General features: G+C 42.0%; 2 protein-coding genes across 2 annotated transcripts; one reads left to right on the plus strand and one right to left on the minus strand.

The window, feature by feature from the left end:
• Nucleotides 1-6,162: 6,162 nt before the first annotated feature.
• Nucleotides 6,163-8,411, plus strand: LOC119521825 (zinc finger and SCAN domain-containing protein 4-like). Its single transcript, XM_037820496.1, has 3 exons — nt 6,163-6,555; nt 7,389-7,554; nt 7,645-8,411. Exons 1-3 carry the CDS (start codon nt 6,163-6,165, stop codon nt 8,409-8,411), a joined length of 1,326 nt encoding a protein of 441 aa, XP_037676424.1.
• A 5,420-nt stretch (nt 8,412-13,831) lies between these two features.
• On the minus strand, nt 13,832-14,825 carry LOC119521020 (vesicle-associated membrane protein 7-like). The gene is made up of 2 exons (XM_037818982.1): nt 14,599-14,825; nt 13,832-14,475 (listed from the first exon to the last, which is right to left on the minus strand). Exons 1-2 carry the CDS (start codon nt 14,788-14,790, stop codon nt 14,017-14,019), a joined length of 651 nt encoding a protein of 216 aa, XP_037674910.1. The 5' UTR covers nt 14,791-14,825; the 3' UTR covers nt 13,832-14,016.
• Nucleotides 14,826-20,641: the final 5,816 nt, after the last annotated feature.

Genomic DNA, 20,641 nt, shown 5'->3' on the forward strand with positions numbered 1-20,641 from the left:
TAGACAGAGGTAAATTAATCAAGGATTTGCTCCTGTCATCGGAACTGAGCTGCAGGAACAGGTAAGGCCCGAACAGGGAGGCTCTGTGGGGGGCGGGAGAGAGCTTTGAATTCACACCCGGGTTTTCCCCCATAAAGTGACCACCGCCCTTCCCTGGCAAACACCACCATTTCTGCTTGTCCTGTTGCTGGCCCTGAGCTCACTAGCTCTGATGGGTTCTCTCTCTCTGGCCCTCCCTAACGCCGGCTGCTGGCTTCCACTCCTCCCAGCCTCTGTGTGTTCTCCCCGATGGTCCCACAGCGTCCCGGCTTTGGACCACAGCCCCCTCTGCCCGCCTGTCCCCTGCCTCACCCCTGACCGTCTTCTGCCACCTCCTCCCACGTGCCGGCCGGCTCTGCAGCTGGGGGGCTCCAGGCACATCCGCTCTGGCTGCCGGCCCCTCCTCGCGCACCTGCTGCCTGGGGCCCGCGGTCCGGCCACCAGCTGGGGCAGACCTGGTGACTGAAAAGGCGGCGGCACGGCGGGCGGCAGGGAGGGTTTCCCAGCTCCCGCCACACCGGGTGGCCGGTGCTGGTCGGTTTTCCGCTTTACCTGACCAAGGAGAGAAGCAGTGTGAGGAGGTGGGTCTCCAGCAGGACAGCTGCCTGTCTTCGGGGTGAAAGCAGGAGAGCGACAGCCCGGGGCCAGGGGCCAGTGTGACAGGCTCTCCCCCGGCCCCCAGGGGCAGTGGGCGGTAAACCAGCCTGACCTTCTCCACCCCTCGCTGCAGCCTGGGGTTCGCACCCTGCACAGCTGAGGCAGCAGCAGTTTCTCCAGGGTTTTCTCCCGGGACTTTGTTAGTTGCTGGAATCTGTTTCCCTCGACATGTCATTTTTCCAAGGTGACTGCTCTGGTTTGCTAATGTGGCCATATGCAAAACACCAGAAATGGATTGACCTTTATAAAAGGGGGTTTATTTGGTTACACAGTTACAGTCTTAGGGCCATGAAGTGTCCAAGGTAACACATCAGCAATCGGGTACCTTCACTGGAGGATGGCCAATGGTGTCTGGAAAACCTCTGTTAGCTGGGAAGGCTCATGGCTGGCGTCTGCTGATCCTGGGTTGTGTTCCAGCTCCTCTCTCACCTCTTGTGCCTTCTTCAAAATGTTGTTCTTAGGGTGTTTTGTCCTCTCTTAGCTTCTGCCGAGCAAACTCTGGGCTAGCATAAATCTGCTTTCAATGGCCGTCTCTAAAATGTCTCTCTCAGTTGCTCTCCAAAATGTCACTCACAGCTGCTCTGAGCTCCTTCTGTTTGTCAGCTATTTTTATGGCTCCAGTGATTTAATTCAGACCCAGCCTGAATGGGTGGGGTACACCTCTATGGAAATTATCCAATCAAAAGCCACGCCCACAGTTGATTGAGCCACATCTCCATGGAAACACTCAATCAAAGGAGTAAAACCTAATCAACACTGATACGTCTGCCCCCATGAGATCACATTAAAGATAATGGTGTTTTGGGGGACATGGTACACCCAAACCGGCACACAGTCCATCAAATGTCTGTAGGTTCTCACCATAACGTCAGCACCTTCCTCTCCCTCCCCGTTGAGGCTGTCCAAGTCCCCGCCCGTACGGGGTCCTGGAGCCCCTTGTGCCTCCCCAGCCTGGGAATGGCATGTAAAGGGAAATAACCTCAGCCCGGTTCTCTGCTACGCTTGTAACCCATCAATCTTGGAAACTTAAAATTAAAAGTTTTAGCACATTTGTAGAAGACTTACTTTTGGCAAAACGTGACCAGAATTCATATGGGACTAATGGTTGTCTTGAAGATCCCCCTCGACGTGAGTGTGGTCTCTCCTCACCGCAGAGGGATTCGTGTTTGGTTGGGGGCGGTGCCCCAGACCCGGGGGCGTGGCCCGGTGCAGTGCGGGAGCCCGGAAGGATTTGATTGGCCCCCTTGAATCATCAACAGGTAAGCTTCATCCAATCCAATCGCGTCTTTAAATACATACTTAAATCTCGGCTCTTATAAAAGGAGGACCCCTCGGAAGGCAAATGAGACGAAGCCAGCGCAGCAAGAAGGTCACACCTCAGCTCAGCCTTCAGCCCAGGGTCATCCAGCTTCAACGTGCAACCAAGGAGGAGGTGAGTTTCCAGAACAAGGGAAATTTTCCTGTTTTGTGTGTGAGTGTGGCATGTCCCACAGTTGTTGGGAGAAAATTCCTGGATGCAAAGGGGCCTCTCAGGCACGGGACGTGCTCCGTGGTGACGACTGCTCTGGCCCAAGGAGCTTGGTGCTTGGACCCTCTGTAAAGGCCTGGCCTGGAGACGCCCCTGGGCAGGTTCCTTGGCCCCGAAATTTACAGGATGGGAATAAGCTATTTACTGGACGCTTACTGAGCACTTTCCATGTGCCGGTCGCTGCTCTAATTGTTTCCTGTATATTAACCCATGTAACGCTCGGGGCAGCTCTGGAAGGTGGGTGGCATTTGAGTCGCCTGACACAGCTGGGACCTGACGGGTGTGGGCCTGGGGTACACAGCTGGGGAACGCGGACTCCGCACTGGACCCGGACAGTCTGGTTTGACTTCCCGGGTCTCAGCCACATGTCCGCAGCTTTGCCTGTGTGGGACTGAGTGTGTGTGTCTGCGAGCGTGCACAAGTGGGGCTGGCAGTCCAGGAAGAGAGAACAAACTTGTGGGCACTTGAGATGAAGGCGGGGACACGGGTTCCGCAGGACAGAAGAGTAGTGGCCATCGTCCCGGGCCCAGAGGGCCAGCGGCAGCGGGGCAGCTGGGGCTGCGGGGGGAGCCTGCCCAGGCAGGGCCTTCGCCCTGAGCAGTGGGGGCCTCGGGGCAGCAAAGGGGGCTGTGGCCGAGCAGATGAGCTTTCATAAAGTCTCTTCCAAGTTTTCTGAGAAACGGGTTAGGAAAAGGCAAGAAGTTGTTCAATTTTCTCTTGTTTCCCAAGGCACATCTTGCCTGGTTCGCTGATGGGATTTGGGTGGTTAATCTGATCACAGCCAGGCGAGGATGACGCAGGGTGTGAAATGGCTAACAGACATCCGTTAGATTTGTGTGCCCAGTATTACTTGCACCCAACATGTACATTTTCTGATTTTTTGGTATAAAATTTGTTTTAAAAAAACAACTCCTTGAAATGCTAATCAAATGTAAAATAGGAAAAGGACTCAAAAATAGAGCAAGGATATAGAGAAGGGACTAATCTTTTATCCATCCGACCTTCCAAATTCTGTGCTTATAATTTCCCAGGTAACATAATTTGCTATCAGAAATCAATTGTGAGCAATGCAAACGCAATTTCATCTCAACTAGTTCTCACACTCCAGTGGGAAAGGACAGGGATTAGAAGTACACCGATAAACGTCAAATTTTAAGTTTGATAAAAACAGTGAAGGAGAGACAAATGTTCGCAAGCAAGGCTGACTGTTGGCAGGGGTGGGGTGGGGGTGGGGGACAGGAAAGGTGATGAGGTCGTTTCCTAGAGAACGTACCCTTGGCTGGCACAGTGAGCCCGGCTGGCAAAGACATTTTCAGCCCCAGGGGATCAGTTGTACGAATTCTGGAATGTTTCTTCCATTCATTTACCTTGTACTCTACTTTTCCTGAACTACGTTTTAAAAATAATTACTGAGATTACATATTTATACCAAATCATTACCTTCCTCAATTACATCAAGTCTATTTACAATTTAAGACCCCATTTATATTTTAAATTGAGCATTTTTTTTTGTAGTCTAATGCGTAAACAGGAAAGGGCAAAGATCACAATTACATAGCTTGGTGAATTTTCACATAGAAAATGTTCCTATGTAACTATATCCAAGATCAAGAGATAGAATATTACCAGTTAGAACAGAAAGTTCCACGTTTCAGCATCTCTCCTTACTCTTGGTGAACCCGGGTCGGGGCCTCCTGTAAAGGCTTCCAGGCACTGCTTCCAGTCTCCACTACTGTCCTCTAAAGCAGCCAGCAACCCAAATCTTATAAGATTTGCCTGCTTGTGACTTATCATAAATAGGAGTAAACAAAATATATTTTTTGGTCTTTGGATTATTTAATCAAACATTATAATTAGGTATTAATCCATGTTGTTTCCTGAAGGAATTGTTCGATCATTTTCATTGCTTTTGAATGTTCTTCTATAAGAATAAATCATAATATATCTTTTTTAATGTTGGGCATTTAGATTGTTTGTGGTTTGGGATATTGTTAATTATGATTAATAATATATTGATTAACATGGCAATACATTATGATTAACAGACATTCTTGTATATATTTTTGATGCATGTAAGTACCTTTTTTCCGTCGAGTATATGCCAAGGAGTGAAATGGCTGAGGCACAGGGAACGCAGAAGATTAGCTTTCGCGGTTCCAACCGCGTCACTCCCAAGGCAGCAGTGCCGGAGAAGCAGGTGCCCCGTCCCAAGCCGACACTCAGCGTCCCCCGTCTGTCTGATCTTAGGCATTCTGGTGGGCATTTTGTAGTTTTAATTTTCGTTTCTGGGATTATTAATGTATTTGAGTCTCCTGCCTTATGTTTATCAGCCATTGAGGTACCCACCTTAGATCCATTTGCTTGACTTATTTTTCTGTTACGCAGTCAGTCATCTACTTCTTGGTTTGAAGGAGTTCTTTATAAATGGTGTTTTGGATATTTATTGCAAATATCTTCTCCCACTATGTACTTCACATTTTCAATGTTTTAGTAATTTCATTTGATGAACAAAATTTCTCATTTTATGTAGTCCCCTTCATCCTGAGGGCTTCTTGTGCCAGGTCGAAGATATCTTTTTCTAATACAAATTCTAAAACATATTCTTCCATGTTGTCTTCTAGTTTTATTGCTTACATTTCACATCTTTTCCTAGAATCCATCCAGAATTGTTTTTTGTAAATGTTGTAAGATAGGGATCATTTTATTCCCTATGTGGGTATTATTGGTGATAAAAAACAACCCTTCCCACACTACACTTTAGTGTCATCTTTTTCACAAATCAAATAACTATAGATGTTGCTCTACACAGGGACACTATTGTGTTCCACTGCTCTATTTCTCTATCTTTGTGCCACCATCCACAGTCTTAATTAGTGTACTCTTATAATCAAATCATATAAGATTTTGTAAATCCTCCTAATTTATTTTTCTCCATAAATGTCTTGGCTATTTTTGGCCCTTTGATGACTGTATAATTTTATCAATTTATATGCACAGGAACAGACACAAACTGATTGGATTTTCCTTGAGATTACATTGGATGATTGATATTTTGTATTATTGTGTCATAAGAACATGGCTTAACCCTCCACACATTTTGTAGTTGTCAGTGTAGAGGTCTTGCACATTTTTCATTAGATTTCTTCTAAGATATTTGATATTTAATGCTACTATATGTGGTAAAGTTTTTTTTTTTTTTACTTTAATATTTCATTGCTTGTGCTTAGAAACCAGTCCAATGTTGCCTAGAGATGATAATGGGCATATGCCTCGTAATCTTTTAAGAATAATTTTAAAACTTTAATTATTTTGGAAATACTCTCACAATAAGGAAGTTCCCTTCTAGATTCCATGCCTTTGTCATGAATGGGTACTATCTTATTAATCATTTTAATGGATCTTCTGAGATGATAAAACCATGCTTTTCTATTCTACTTTCTGCTATTGTGGTAAAAGCTACATTGATTTTTGAATTTCATCCCAACCTTTCATTTGGAAAATAAACCCCAATTGTTCCTGATGTGTTACTCTCCTTACATGTTATTGGATTTGATTTGAAAATATTTTGCTTAGAGTTTTTGCAGTTAGGTTTATAAGAGATATTGGCTTGTAGTGTCCCTTTAGTTAATGCACTTGTCAGGCTTCATAAACAGGTAAGTGATGACTTCATTATCTAATAAGGTGGGGAGTGGTCTTTCTTTTTCTATGCTCTGGGAGACTTTGCATAAGATTAAAGTTCTTTTGTAAATTTCTGGTAGAATTCACCAATAAAGGCATCTGGGCCTGAATTTTTGTGTTTGTTGTAACTAATTACCTCTCTCTCCTATTTCCAGCGTGCAGCCTGTAAGCACCCCCAGCTGCTGAACAGATGCCAAGACATTTGAGTCAGAAGAGACTGACTCCTCGAGGCTGAGCCTCCCTGAGAAACCTCGCTGATCATGGCTTTAGATCTCAGAACCTCTTTTCATCGCGAACCATCCAGGAGCGATCCTGGGTCAGAAAATCTAGAGCCTGAACCCACCCAAAGACCTGGTGTCCAGAAGGGAAAGGGGACCTCTGAGTTCCAGAGCCCTCAGCTCAGCTCATTTCAAAATGGTAATTCACGTGCAAAGCAGGAATTGCAAAGACTCCATAAGTACTTTCACTCGTGGCTGAAGCCAGAAAAGCACACCAAGGATGAAATCATTTCTCAGCTGGTCCTAGAACAGTTTGTGCTCAATGGACAGAGCAGAAACAGGTCCTCTTTGCAAGAGAAATGGGATTCAAGTGGAAGACACCTGGAGAAGTTCATGGAAGACCTGACTGATGATTGCATGTATCCCCCTGGCCTTGTGAGTAGGGTCCTGACCTCTGCGTGGAGGGCAGAGGGGGGTAAGGAGGAAGTACAGCCAGGTGGAGTTTCCTAGAAGAAGAGACAGAAGAGTTACTCTCAATCCAACTATTAGTCAAATCACACCCTGCCGTCACTCTTCACTACCGAGGAGAATCCTCACCATTCTAAGTTAGCAGGAATGAAGCAGAATGGTTTATGGGTGTTTATTCTGTGGAACAGACTGAAGGAGCCAAATCATATTGGTTAATTGATTTAGTACTTAAAACTGTTCCAACAAGAATAAAGAATATTATTAGACCATTTTGAATATGTGTAAACAAAGGTTCAGATAAATTTGTTAAGGTGACCAAGGGCAGAGATCAGGGACTAGCCGGTCACTCCTCCCAAACCTTAACCTGCAGACCCGGGAGACAGAACAGGGCAGGGCGAGCGTTTACCGAGCAAGGTGGTGGGAGCACAATGCAATGGGCACCATGAAGGAAATCAGCCTGTCAGTGAGAATCTCCAAGGGAGCGATTTTTGCTGGTGAGGTGGAGGAGGAAGACTCTGAGAAACTGATTATTTGAGCAGAATCCTCAAGGATGGGGACGAAATGCCTTGGCAAATGTGGGATCTTCCCTCAGGGAGACTTCCTGTAATTTTTAATCAGGAAAGACAAACTGAAGAAGCTGTTACCGTGACACGTAACATCAGCAGAGACAAGGGCAGGACATGGAGGTTTGGGAGCCCATATTAAAGAGATCTGGGAAAGCCTGAGGAAGGCAGGTATCTTACACAACAGCGTCTGTCACAGCAGCTCTGGATATGACATTGATCAGTCTCTGTTTCCAGGTCCGTGTCCACATGCAGGGGCAGGAAGCCCTCTTCCCGGAGAATATGCCCTTAAGAGAAGTAATTATCCATCTCACGGGACAGTCGTCAGCAGAAACCCCAACGGGACAGAGCGTGGGGACACCCTGCTGGGATCCCCGGGACACTCCTCTGCAAACAGGACAAGGCGAGTGAGGGGAGTCAGTCAGCAGACGGGTGTGCCGTGTGGACCCCTTCTGGGGTACAATTTCATTGTGTCATTTCTTTATTTTCACAGGAGATGAAAACAAAGAAGACGGCAGCAACATTTCTGTGAAAACTACTCAAGTAAATGACAGTATTACAAGTCAAGGCAATGAAGTACCTTCCCCAATTATCATCTGGGAAGAGAATTGCCCCAAGTCTGAAGAGGGAGAGATTTCTCAGCAAAACTCGCAGAACTCTGGAAGAGCAGGGCTTGGCTCCTCCAGATCCCAGGAAGGATCGCCAGGAGGACCCTCCTATGATGATGTCCCTATGGAGATGGATCCACAGCTTCTCCCCAGGCCAGACCAGGCCACCCCTGGGCCTGTCCCTCCCCAGCAGAGCAATAAGGGAAAACCCAGGTGTGAAGTAATTCAAGAAAGAGTCCACAGTTCCCCCAAGTCATACAGATGTGAGGACTGCTCCAGGATCTTTAGGTATCCCTCTCAGCTGGACGCCCACCAGAGAAGACACAGGAACGAGAGGCCATTTGTTTGTGCCGAGTGTCACAGAGGTTTCTTCCAGATATCACACCTACGTGTGCACCAGAAGATTCACGCAGTGGAAAAGCCCTTCAAGTGCAGCACATGTGAAAAGTCCTTCAGCCACAAAACCAACCTGCAGGCTCACGAGAGAATCCACACCGGGGAGAAGCCCTACACGTGCTCCCTTTGCAAGAGAAGCTACCGCCAGTCATCCACGTACCACCGCCACGTGCGGAACCACCAGAAGATTAATCTCAAAAGTGATCCTGCCACACCAGAAGCCTCTCCAGCTACTGCCCTCACAAAGGATACATAAATATGTATATGTAAATATCTGTGGAATAAATGAATGAATCTGTATGATGGTGTTTTAGTCCTTACAATCCAGAAACATGTCCTGCACCCAAAGACACAGAGTGGCAACCCCCATGGACACAAAGCTCAGTTGTCCACTGAGGCTTTGCCTCTTAGCTCCCCCATCTCCTCCTCACACCCTTTAACCCTGGTGCAGCCACAGCCGGACTAAAAAGGTGGAGAGCAGAGGGGGAGCTGGAAGCAGGTCTGAGCTGGGGGAGGAGAGTCTATATTTAGATGAGGTTATGATTCCAAACAAAATTTTTAATTCACTGGAAATATGAATAGCTAAATGAGACCTAAATATGATTAGAGACTGAAATGTACAGAATGCAATTGTATTAACAAAGACAGCGGAAAAGCCAAGCGTTTTCCATTACTTTTATTCAAATGTCAGTGTGGGGAGGAAAAGCCCTAGTTCCCAAACCGGTTTTGTAGGGACAGTTTGGAGGGAAAGAAGGGATTCAGTACAGACCTGAAGTCATGGCACGCATGCTGGTAAGTTATTTGAGGTACATTATTGAATTGCTTCCCACTAGGAAAACTGGGGCCCAATCCCCCAGGGTATCCAGGGGGTGTTGTGTAGAATCTGTCCAAATCCTGGTTGGGGACACCGCAGTCTGAGAGCAGGGCCCTCTTGGCAATGTTCAGTCGTGTGGGGGAAGCCCCGTTAGCCTCCTCTTTCCCGGACTCTGCAGGTCATGGCTATTTTGAGCACTCTTGTACGTGCCCACTGGCACACGTGAGGGAAAGCCTCGCTTTGGAAAGACTATTACATGGGAACAAACTTCTACAAGGTAGTTTTACTACTTACAGCACCATGAGAAACATGAGAAGCCCTGAATGTCCAGGTCTTTAGCACTTGGTATGGTGACTGGCCTGACTTTAATACCCCAGACCCCGGATACAGTGCACAGGGTCTGCAGGAGAGACAGAGGGGTGAACAAAGCTTCCCCTCCCCACTCTCCTGGGTAACCAATATGCTTGGATTGTGCCGGCTAAACAAGCATTTGATGGTTCTCCCCGACACACCAACTAACCCTCAGATTCTACCCTGGAGTCGTACAGCTCCTCAAACCCCAACTTGCAAAATGAGCCCCCACCCAGCTCCGAATCTCAGCGATTTTACCCCGAAGTTTTCTCATATATAAGTCTTTGTACCTGTGCTTTCGATACTGGACAAATGTGGTGGATTATCTGCCTTATGTGCTCAAATGACCAATTCCTGAGACCTCGGGTTTTCAAAGAGAGTTTACTGCTAGGTGTGGAGCCGGAGATCAGACAGCCTATCAGCCTAAAAATCTGTCTCCCCGAGCTGCAGTAATTCTGAAAGTTTTATAGTATCAAAAGATGGGGGCAAGTTTCAGGAAAATGAGCCCAATGGCTGTACATGATGTAATTAGATGTGATTTAATTAATGAGCACATGCAGATTGATTACATGCTTAGTCACATAACATGTAAGAAAACGGTGGCCTTAACATGATGATGGGTGTGATTTTTAGTATTATAATGAGGTATAGGTCACTTGTAAGTTAAAGTCTAAGCTACTGCACATGTCAGGTAGGCCCATTTTGGTTAGATCCACTTTTGGTTATCAAGATAATTTTGGAAATGGGGTGGGTTAGTTCTGGGCTGACCCAAGTCCCTTTATTAATATTAGGGGCTGTCTTTAAACTGGATAAAACGGGTACACGTAAAGGTTGGCCCCAAGGTTTTTATAAGCACAGGGGCACAAGATAAAGGTTATACAATCGTCAGAGATAAGGCAGCTGGATTACAGTTCAGGTTTCAGGTATTTCCCTCTATATTTTCCTTCATAATATTTATAATAATATAAAATAATATTTATTTGAAAATCAAATGTCCTCAGATAACGGATTTTCAGTTCCAACCATAATATACTAAAAAGGACCAGATATATCTGCTAACCTTAAACAACTACAAAACTGGATAAAATACATGAAACAATGGTTTTCAGATATTGGGTAATAGGCAGGGCAGGGCAGTGAACCTTGAGAGAAAGGAGTCCAATTAGATAAACCATATAATTTTTTAAAAGAACCAGATTTGGAATCAGTGATATTCTCTATTACTTTTCCTGTTTTCAATTTCATTGATTTATGCTTTATTTTATTTAGCTTAATAACTCCAAATCCACTTGTAAAAATAATACAAACTCCATACAGAGAGCTCCAGTATACCCCAACTCTCCCAGATGCCCAGATGCACCAATTTTAACAATTTTAACATTTGCCATTTTTGCTGTCCCTCCTTCCCTCCCCTCCGATCTGTCCTTTCTTCTGAATATTTGAGAAGGCTGCACACATCTCACTTCGTGTACACGTAATACTTCCATGAATATTTCCAAAGAACAAGAATATTCACTTAAGTAACACTTCAAGTGCAGTTATCAAGTTCAAGAAATGTAATGTTGATATAAAGCTTATATTCTATATTCCAATTTTTTTATGTTTCAATAATGTCCTTTTGAGCCTTTTCTCCTTGATTCTTAAATTGCATCCACTGTCATATATTGCATTTAACTATCATTATCTCTTTAGTTGCTCCTTTTTAAAAAAATTATGGAAACATATATGCAGCACAAATTTTCCCATCCCAACCCTGCCAAGCATTTCATTTAGTGGGATTAATCACATTCACAATGTTGCAGTACCCTCATCAATTTACTGTCACTTTACTTACGCCACATTACTGTCACTTTCCCTTCTCCTCAAACAGAAACCCTATACTCATTTCACCTTAACTCCCCATTGCCCTTGTCCCCCATCCCTGGTAACCTGTACTCTACTTTCTGTCACTGAAGTTTGCATATTCACTGGTATTTTCTTTGTGGTTACCATGGAGCTTAAATTTAACATCCTAAATCTTTAAAAATATCATTTGCTTTGATACCATCTTAACAACTTCAATAGCATAATAACCCTCTGTCGCCTCACCTTTCTGTAGTTCTTGTCACAAATTACATATTTAAACATTAAGTCCAAAACCATTGATTAATCATTATATTTGATGCCTTTGCCTTTTAGATCCTGCAGGAAGGAAAAAGTGGAGTCACAAATTAAAAATTTAATAGTACTGTTATTTATATTTACCTATGCCATTATCTTTACTGGAGATCTCTATTTCTTCATGTGCCTTCATCCAATTATCTAGTGTCTTTTCTTCTCAATCTGCAGGATGCCCTTTAGCATTTTTTGTAAAGTCAGTCTAAAGGTGATGAAGTCCATTGGCTTTTGTTTATTTAGGAATGTCTGAATTCCTCCCTCATTGTTGAAAGACAGTTTCGCTGGATACGTAATCCTTGGTTGGCAATTTTTTGCTTTCAGCACTTTAACTATGTCTTCCCACTACCTTCTTGCTTCTATAGTTTCTGATGAGAAATCAGCACTTAACCTTATTGAGGCTTTCTTATGTGTGACATGCTGCTTCTCTCTTGTGGCTTTCAGAATTCTTTATCTTTGGCATTCAATGATTATAACATGGTGCAGTGTAGATCTATTCGGGTTTATCCTGTTTGGAGTTCATTGAACATCTAGGATATGTATATTTATGTCTTTCATTAAATTTGGGAAGTTTCCAGGCATCATTTATATGAATATTTCTATACCCTTTTCTTTCTTCTCTTTCTGGGACCCCTACAATACATATATTGATATACTTGATAGTGCCCTACAGGTTTCTCAGGTTATTCACTTTTCTTCATTCTTTCCTTTTTTTTTTTTTTTATATTACTCGTAAGTTTTATTAATTTCTTCAGTTTGCTCATTATTTAAAACAAGACATGTGCTTTAAAAAAACATTCTTATACATAAATAGACCAAGGAACAGCTAAGTAATTGATCCCTAAAACATGCAAATTCATTTTATTCAGGTGTGTATAGGAAAAGGAAATAAGCTTTAAGCCTTTTTATTTTGATTAATGATTTCCAAATGTCTTACTAGAACAAATGTAATTTTCCAATAGTTTCAAAATGCTGATGCAATTAAAAGATATTTGTGTTGATAAAGAAGGACTGGAAAAATGTTTGTGCTATGCATGATAGACTGTGAAAGAGTGGGCATGAGATATCTTTAAAATAAATGAATCAGGTAGCAGTAATCAAGAGGTTTAGACAGAAGAACAGGAACTATGAGCCAGATTATGTGATCTGCATGTCTTCAAGGCACATGACTAGGCTAAGCAGGTGACTAGGTTCTATAGACTAATTTGTTCTTTTGTTTGGAAAATAGTCAAATATAATATAATTTCCATTTAAAAGCACTTACTGATAAATAAACGCAATTAGATCTAGGGTAGCAGATATCTTCCTCTCAGATACACACTAAAAATACATACTAGATAACAGTTGGCTGAGTAGCCTAAGCAGTATGATTACAGTCCAGTTTTCTTACACTGCACTTAAATGAACGTTAAACTATTTTATATTGTTTCTATACGTCATACTGTCTATGCTTTTTCAAGTTTCACAAAAGAATTCTTCAAAAGTAGGTAGATTAAAGAATTTTTTAGCCCACAAAGGATGCTCAAACTATTATTCAACAGCAGTCAAACCCAAACCTTGGATTTGACTGTTGACTCTATTCAGTTTGGGCTTTTCCCACAATGGAAAAAATTTCCCACAGTACCTCTCTTCATACAACTAAAATGCTAGCACATCCAATGTGGTTCTCTTCTTTTTCTTTGGTGAGCCAGAGCAATTTACCTCCCAACCCCCTCCACTACCTATGCTATTAACAATACAATTGCCCTAAATATCCAAAGAAGAAAAAGGAATATAAAAGAAAACAACCTTCAACAATATTTAAACCATCATCTTCTCAAGTCAACTGCAATGTGGAAACAGGATATCAAGCAATTCATTGTATTGTGAATGATCAGCACACTCAACTTGATTCCTGAAAGTGAATATTCAGAGAACAGGGATAATTGTGTGTGCTTCTAATGGGCTAGCAAAATGCTCCCCATCTGACTGAAATAAAATGTTTATATAAAACTTAATAAAACTTAATCTGTCTGGGCTCCTAAAAACAAGCAGCACCAACAACTTGATTACAATTCTCAAAATAACAACTACTCTCCACTTACATTGTTTTGAAGCACCTAAAACTCTTCATAACAAAACACATTAGGATGAGATATAAGCAATACTAATTGTCTCTTGAATACTTTTGTGTTCACATACCAAGTCCCTCCTTAGTTTTAGTATATAGCTCATAAAACTGGTAATTTCCACCTTGGTGACAGCTTTGTGCAATTAAAACCAAAAATATTTCTCTAAGTAGACGCTAGTTAAACCAAAGAAACAAACACCTTTTAAAGGCTACTGCTGCAATGAATGGTTCAATCTGAAGTGCACTGGGATAAATTGGTTGATAGGACAAAGATAAATCTGGAAGCATAGAACAAGATTCTTTTACAAAATTGAGAAGAGGGTTGAAGAGACCGACAGACACCATCTGTCAGTAGTGAAAGGCTTGAGTCACATGGATCGCTTTTAACTCCTTATTCTCTCATATCCTTGGTTAATGATAACTTTTCCTTTCTTATTTCTTCACACAGCTTGGCCATGTAAATCCACCACAGAGAGGTGACACAATGATATAGATGAACACAATCGATACGACAATGCTGATGATAGTAAGCTTGAGATTCTTCATACACATGGCTCGGGCAAGATTTCTGCTGGTTGTTTTGAAGGTAACAGATGAGTCCATGAGATTTTCTGTCTTGTCTATCAATAATTCCAATCTTTCTCCCCGCTGAGCTACCAAATCTATATTTCTGACCATGATTCCTTTCAGTTCATCCACTTGGGCTTGAGTTTCCATCACTTTGTCCAGGCCCTTATTCTCGGAGTGATGCTTCAGCTGAGCAGACAAGACACTTGAGAACTCGCTATTCATGGCATATGGAAGTGCTGTCTGTGCTCTTGAACCATATGTAGTCTGGAACCTCTTCTTTATCTCATTCAAAAAATTAAATGCTCGAGAACGCTCAAAATCATCATCAGTGATACAAAGATATACAATCCTGTCTTGGCAGATGTAATGAAACAAATAATTGCCATGTGAGTACGTTAGTTTGTTATTTTCAGAAGGTATCTTAGCCAGAATCTGCTCTGTCACCTCCAGGAAGTTTCCTCCACACCAAGCATGTTTGGCAAGGATAGTGGTTCCCCTGGCAACAACAGCAAAAAGAATGGCCATGGCTTCAATCTGTCTGGATACTTGGTCTGCAGGAGCGCGAGCTCTGGTGGCGCGGCAGCCAACCTCGGGCTCCCGGGGTAGGTTCCATTCTTTCCTTTTTGTTTTCTTCATACTGGATGATTTCAGTTGTCCGATCTTCAGGTTCACCGATTCTTCCTCCTGACAGCTTCAATCTGCTCTTTAATCCTTCTAGGGTATTTTAAGTTTCTGTTACAGTGGTCTTCAGCTTTGTTTGGTTCCTTTTCATTATTTCCATTTCTCTATTGCTATTCTCTTTGTGTTCATTTATCATTTTCCTGATTTCCTTTAGTTCTTTGTCTATGATTTTCCTTCCTTTAGCTCTTTGAATATATTTAAGACCATTTTAAAAAAGTCTTTGTCTGGAATGTTCCAGGTATAATCCTTATAATTGATGGTTTCCAATGCTTTAATCTTCTCATTTGCCTGGGCCATCACTTCCTGTTTCTTTGTATGTTCTGTAACCTTTTGTTGAAATATGGACATTTTGATATTTTAATGTGTTATCACTGGAGTTTAGACTTTGAGGCATCTGTTTCTTAAGCTTATATCCAGCTAGTGTTTAGACAGAGCTTTCCTCGAATGACAGGAGCTACATCAACAACAAAAACACTTTTCCATTTTCCTTTGTAGACTGAGCCTGTGCAAGTAGTCTCCTTCAGACTTTATCCACACAGTGGGTTTAGAGACTAGCTCCAGGCCAAAGATTAGGAATCTCCCTGATCCTTTCTGTGCATGGGTCTTTTCTTGGGCATGAGTGTAGCCCTAGGGATTTCTCCCACTCTTGTCTGGGAAAGTTTCCTGTCTGGATCTTGCATTCTGTCCCTTGGCTCAGACAGCAGGACTTGATGCTTCTCCTAAAGAGTTCTGTAGGAGAGCTCTGTGAACTGCCTTCTACATGCAGGGCAAGCTCTGGGACAGTGATTCCCTCAGGCCACCAGATTGGGTCAGATATATATGTTCCCTGTATATGCACAAGGGTTATTTTACACCCTCTGTAACTGGCACCAGGAATCTGCACTAGGAGCATGGGCCACTTCTGCACTGTGCTGGTGGCATGTCAGGGAGGGGCCAGCCAGGGCACGACAAGATCCTACCAATTTAAATGGCCTTTCCTTGATTTACAGTCACCCTGCTATTGCAATCCCTTAACTGTTTTCTGGAGCTTTTAGAAAGAGTTTTCTTCCAGTTCTTGCCAGTTATTCAAAACTTCTTTAGGGGGACAGAGCCCTGGTGCACGTCACACTACCATCTTGATTAGGGACTATGCTTTATTTTTTATTGTTTCTTCTGCTTGCTTCAGACTTAATTTGCTCTTCTCTCTCTAATTCACTAAGGTGGAACCTTGGGTTATTGATTTTAGATCTTTCTTCTTTTATAATATATGCACTTTATGCTAGAAATGTTTATGTAACACTGCTTTCACTGAATCCCACAAATTTTGGTAAGTTGTATTTTCATTTTCATTTAGTCCAAAACATTTTATAATTTCTCTTGATACTTCTTTCACTACTGGGTTACTTAGAAGTTTTAATTTTCACATATTTAGGACTTTACCAGTTTTCTTTTTGTTATTGATTACTAGTTTAATTCTATTATGGTCTGAGGATATATATATATATAATTGTGATTGTTCACATACCATACAATTATCCAAAGATCCAAAGTATACAGTTGCCCCCAGTACCATCATACAGCTGTGCACCCATCACAAATAATTTTTGTTCAATTTTTAGAACATTTTCATTAATCTAGAAAAGAAATAAAGACAAAGAAGAAAAAAAATGAAAAGGAAAATCAAATCCTCCCATATCCCTAACCACCACCCCCCTCCATTGATGACTCATAGCATTGGTATAGTAACATTTGTTACTGTTTATGAAGGAATATTGAAATATTACTAACTGTAGTATATAGTTTGCAATAGGTATGTATTTTTTTCCCTATATGCCCCCGAGGATATATTTTGTATGATGCCTTTTCTTTTAAATTTCTTAAGGCATGTCTTATGACCCAGAATGTGGTCTATCTTGGCTAATGGTCCATTTGCACTTGAGAAGAATGTGTATTCCACTGTTGTTGGATGGAGGATTCTATAGATATCAATTAGATCAAGTTAATAATGCTCTTCAGATCATCTGTATCTTCACTGATTTTCTGTTTGCCTGATATCTCAATTACTGAAAGAATTGAAGTTTCCAACCTTAATAGTGGGTTTGTCTATTTCTTCTTTCAATTCTATCAGGTTTTGCCTCATGTATTTTGATGTTCTGTGGTTAGGTACATACATATTTAGGATTATGTCTTCATGGAGAATTGACTGTTTCATCATTTTGTTATTCCCCCCTTTATCCCTGTTAACCTTCCTTGGTCTTATGTCTGGTTTGTCTGAAATCAATGTAGGTTCTTAAAATGTCATTTGATTGGGTTTATTATGGTATCTTTATCCCATTACTTTTATCCAGTCTGAGTCATTACATTAAAAGTATGTTTCTTGTTGGAATATTGAGCAACTACGAGAAGGAATGAAGCTGTAAGACACACAACGAGGTGAATGGATCCTGTACACAGAATTTGAGTGAAGCACGCCAGAAATAAAGGCAAACACTATAATGCCTCACCAATATGGACTAACTACAATGTGTAAACTCAGAATTGAATCTTAGAACATAGCCTAACGTGGACATGATTATTGTAATAGTCCCTACACTGTAAGCTCTTACAGCAGTTAACTCTATCTCTGAATTGTAATGCCTATCTCTAAACTCTGAGATGCTGATCCCCTAGTGTATGACCTGATTGGTCTCTGGAACAATGATCTCTGAGACACCTAAAAACTCAGAGCTAGAGCTCGGCAGATGTGAATGTCAGTATTAGTGCATATGACAACTGTTTAAAAAAAGCTGAAAAAGAGCCCAGACTTCAATCAGTGATATGAATGAAGCAGATCTGGTTAAAGCTAGGGAAAACTGGGCCAAAGGGTAAAGGTCGAAACTGACTGTGTTTTAAAACTTCAATTTCCATGTGAGACCAAGGGAAGAGATGTCTATTTGTGCAGGATCTATATTTTCTAAACAGTATAACTCTATAGTTGGTTTGTTCAAACACCACAATTACATGGAACTTTGAATAGGAAGTGAGATATGGTAGGTTAGTATAGGTTAGAGTGAAATAGTGAACATCCCAAAGTAATTTGGGCAGAGAATAAAAAATATATTTACAGCACCCCCCTGCCCTCACCGCCTGAGCAGCTGGGGGAAGGTGCAGAAGTGTTGGACTTCCTCACCTGGACTGGTGTTAATGTTGTCTCAAACATTGGGACTGGTGGTTTGATGTGCTGAGCCCTCTATCATGGGACTTGCCCTTATGAAGCTCGTTACTGCAAAGGAGAGGCTAAACTTGCATATAATTGTGCCTAAGAGTCTCCCCCTGAGTACCTCTTTGTTGCTCAGATGTGGCCTCTCTCTCTCTGTAACTGAGCCACCTCGGCAGGTGAACTCACTGCCCTCCCCACTACGTGGGACCCGACTTCCAGGGGTGCAAATCTCCCTGGCCATACAGGATATGACTCCTGGGGATGAATCTTGACCCGGCATCGTGGGACTGAGAATATCTTCTTGACCAAAAGGGGGATGTGAAATGAGACAAAATAGTTTCAGTGGCTGAGAGATTTCAAATGGAGTCGAGAGGTCACTCTGGTGGACATTCTTATGCACTATATACATAACACCTCTTAGGTTTTAATGTATTGCAATAGCTAGAAGTAAATACCCGAAACTACCAAAGTCCAACTCAGTAGTCTGGACTCCTGAAGACAATTATATAATAATGCAGATTACAAGGGGTGACAGTGTGATTGTCAAAACCTTGTGGATCACACTCTCTTTATCTAGTGTATAGATGGATGAGTAGAAAAATGGGGATAAAAACTACATGACAAATAGGGTGGGATGGGGGGGATGGTTTGGGTGTTCTTTTTTTACTTTTATTTTTTGTTCTGATTCTGATTCTTTCTGATGTAAGGAAAATGTTCAGAAATAGATTGTGGTGATGAATGCATAACTATATGATCATACTGTGAACAGTTGATTGTATACCATGGATAATTGTATGGTATGTGAATGTATTTCAATACAACTGAATTTAAAAAAAAAGTATGTTTCTTGCAGAGAATATTTAGTCATGTCTTCTTTCCTTATCCACTTTGAAAATCTGTTTCATTTGGTGTATTTAGACCATTCACATTTAAAGTGATTATTGATACAGTTGGACTATGTTTGCTATTGTTTTCTATTCATTGCATTTGTTTATCCCCCCTCTTTTACCGCCTTCTGTTTTTCAAAGACAATTTTATTGAGATATATTCACATACCATACAATTATCCAAAGTGTACAATCAATTGTTCACAGTATAATCACATAGTTGTGCATTCATCACAATTTTTGAACATTTTCATTACACAAAAAAGAATAAAAAGTAAAAAAGAACACCCAAAACATCTCACACTCTTACCCCCCCAATTATTCATTTATTTTTTGTCCCCCTTCTTTCTACTCATTTGTCCATACACTGGATAAAGGGAGTGTGAACCACCAGGTGTTCACAATCACACAGTCACACTGTGTAAGCTATACAGTTGTAAGATTGTCTTCAAGAATCAAGGATAGTGGATTGCAGTCCAACAGTGTCAGGTATTTCCTTCTAGATATTCTAGTACACTAAGAACTAAAAAAGGATATCTATATAATGCATAAGAATAACCTCCAGAATGACCTCTCGATGCAGGAGGTTAGAGATCTCTCAGCCACTGAAACTTTATTTTGTTTAATTTCTCTTCCCTCTTTTGGTCAGGAAGACTTTCTCAATCACATGATGCCGGGACCAGGCTTATCCCTGAGAGTCATATCCCACATTGTCAGGGAGATTTACACCTCTGGGAGCCATGTCCCATGTAGGAGGGAGGGCAGTGAGTTTACCTGCTGAGTGGGCTTAGAGAGAGAGACTACATCTAAGCAACAAAAGAGGTTCTCTGGGGGTGACCCTTGGGCACCATTATAAGTAGGCTTAGCCTCTCCTTTACAGTAACAAGTTTCATAAGGGCAAGCCCCAAGACTGAGGACTTGGCCTACTACAATGGTATTCCCCAATGCTTGCAAAAATATCAGGAATTCTCCAGGTAGGGAACTTTAATGTTTGCACATTTTCCCCCTGGCCCTCAAGGGAACTTTGCAAATAGTTTTTATTCTGTGCCCAAATTACTCTGGGATGTATTGGGGTGTCACACTACCCTGTATAAACCAACCAGATCTCACCCCCTATTCAATGTTCCATGTAATTATGGTGCTTGAATAAACTGACCATACAAGTTAAATTATATAGCGTGCTAAACAAAGTATAGATTTGCACCAAATAAACATCTCTTCCTTTGGTCTCACACAGAAATTGAAGCTTTAAACATAGTCAATATCATCCTTTAGTCTGGTGTGCCGGTTTGAATGTATTATGTCCCCCAGAAAAAGCCATATTCTTTGATGCGGTCTTGTGGGGCAGACATAACAGTGGGGATTAAGTTGGAACGTTTGGATTAGGTTGTTTGCATGGAGATGCGCCCCACCCAACTGTAGATGATAACTGATGGGATATTTCCATGGAGGCGTGGCCCCACACATTTAGGGTGGGCCTTGATCAGTGGAGCCATATAAATGAACTGACTCAAAGAGAAGGAACTCAGTGCAGCTGTGAGTGACGTTTTGAAGAGGAGCAAGCTTGCTAGAGAGGAACGCCCTGGGAGAAAGCCATTTTGAAACCAGAACTTGGAGCAGATGCCAGCCACGTGCCTTCCCAGCTAACAGAGGTTTTCTGGACGCCATTGGCCACCCTCCAGTGAAGGTACCCGATTACTGATGTGTTACCTTGGACACTTTATGGCCTTAAGACTGTAAC

This window comes from Choloepus didactylus, chromosome 27 (genome assembly GCF_015220235.1).
Source record: "Choloepus didactylus isolate mChoDid1 chromosome 27, mChoDid1.pri, whole genome shotgun sequence".
Taxonomy (NCBI): domain Eukaryota; kingdom Metazoa; phylum Chordata; class Mammalia; order Pilosa; family Megalonychidae; genus Choloepus; species Choloepus didactylus.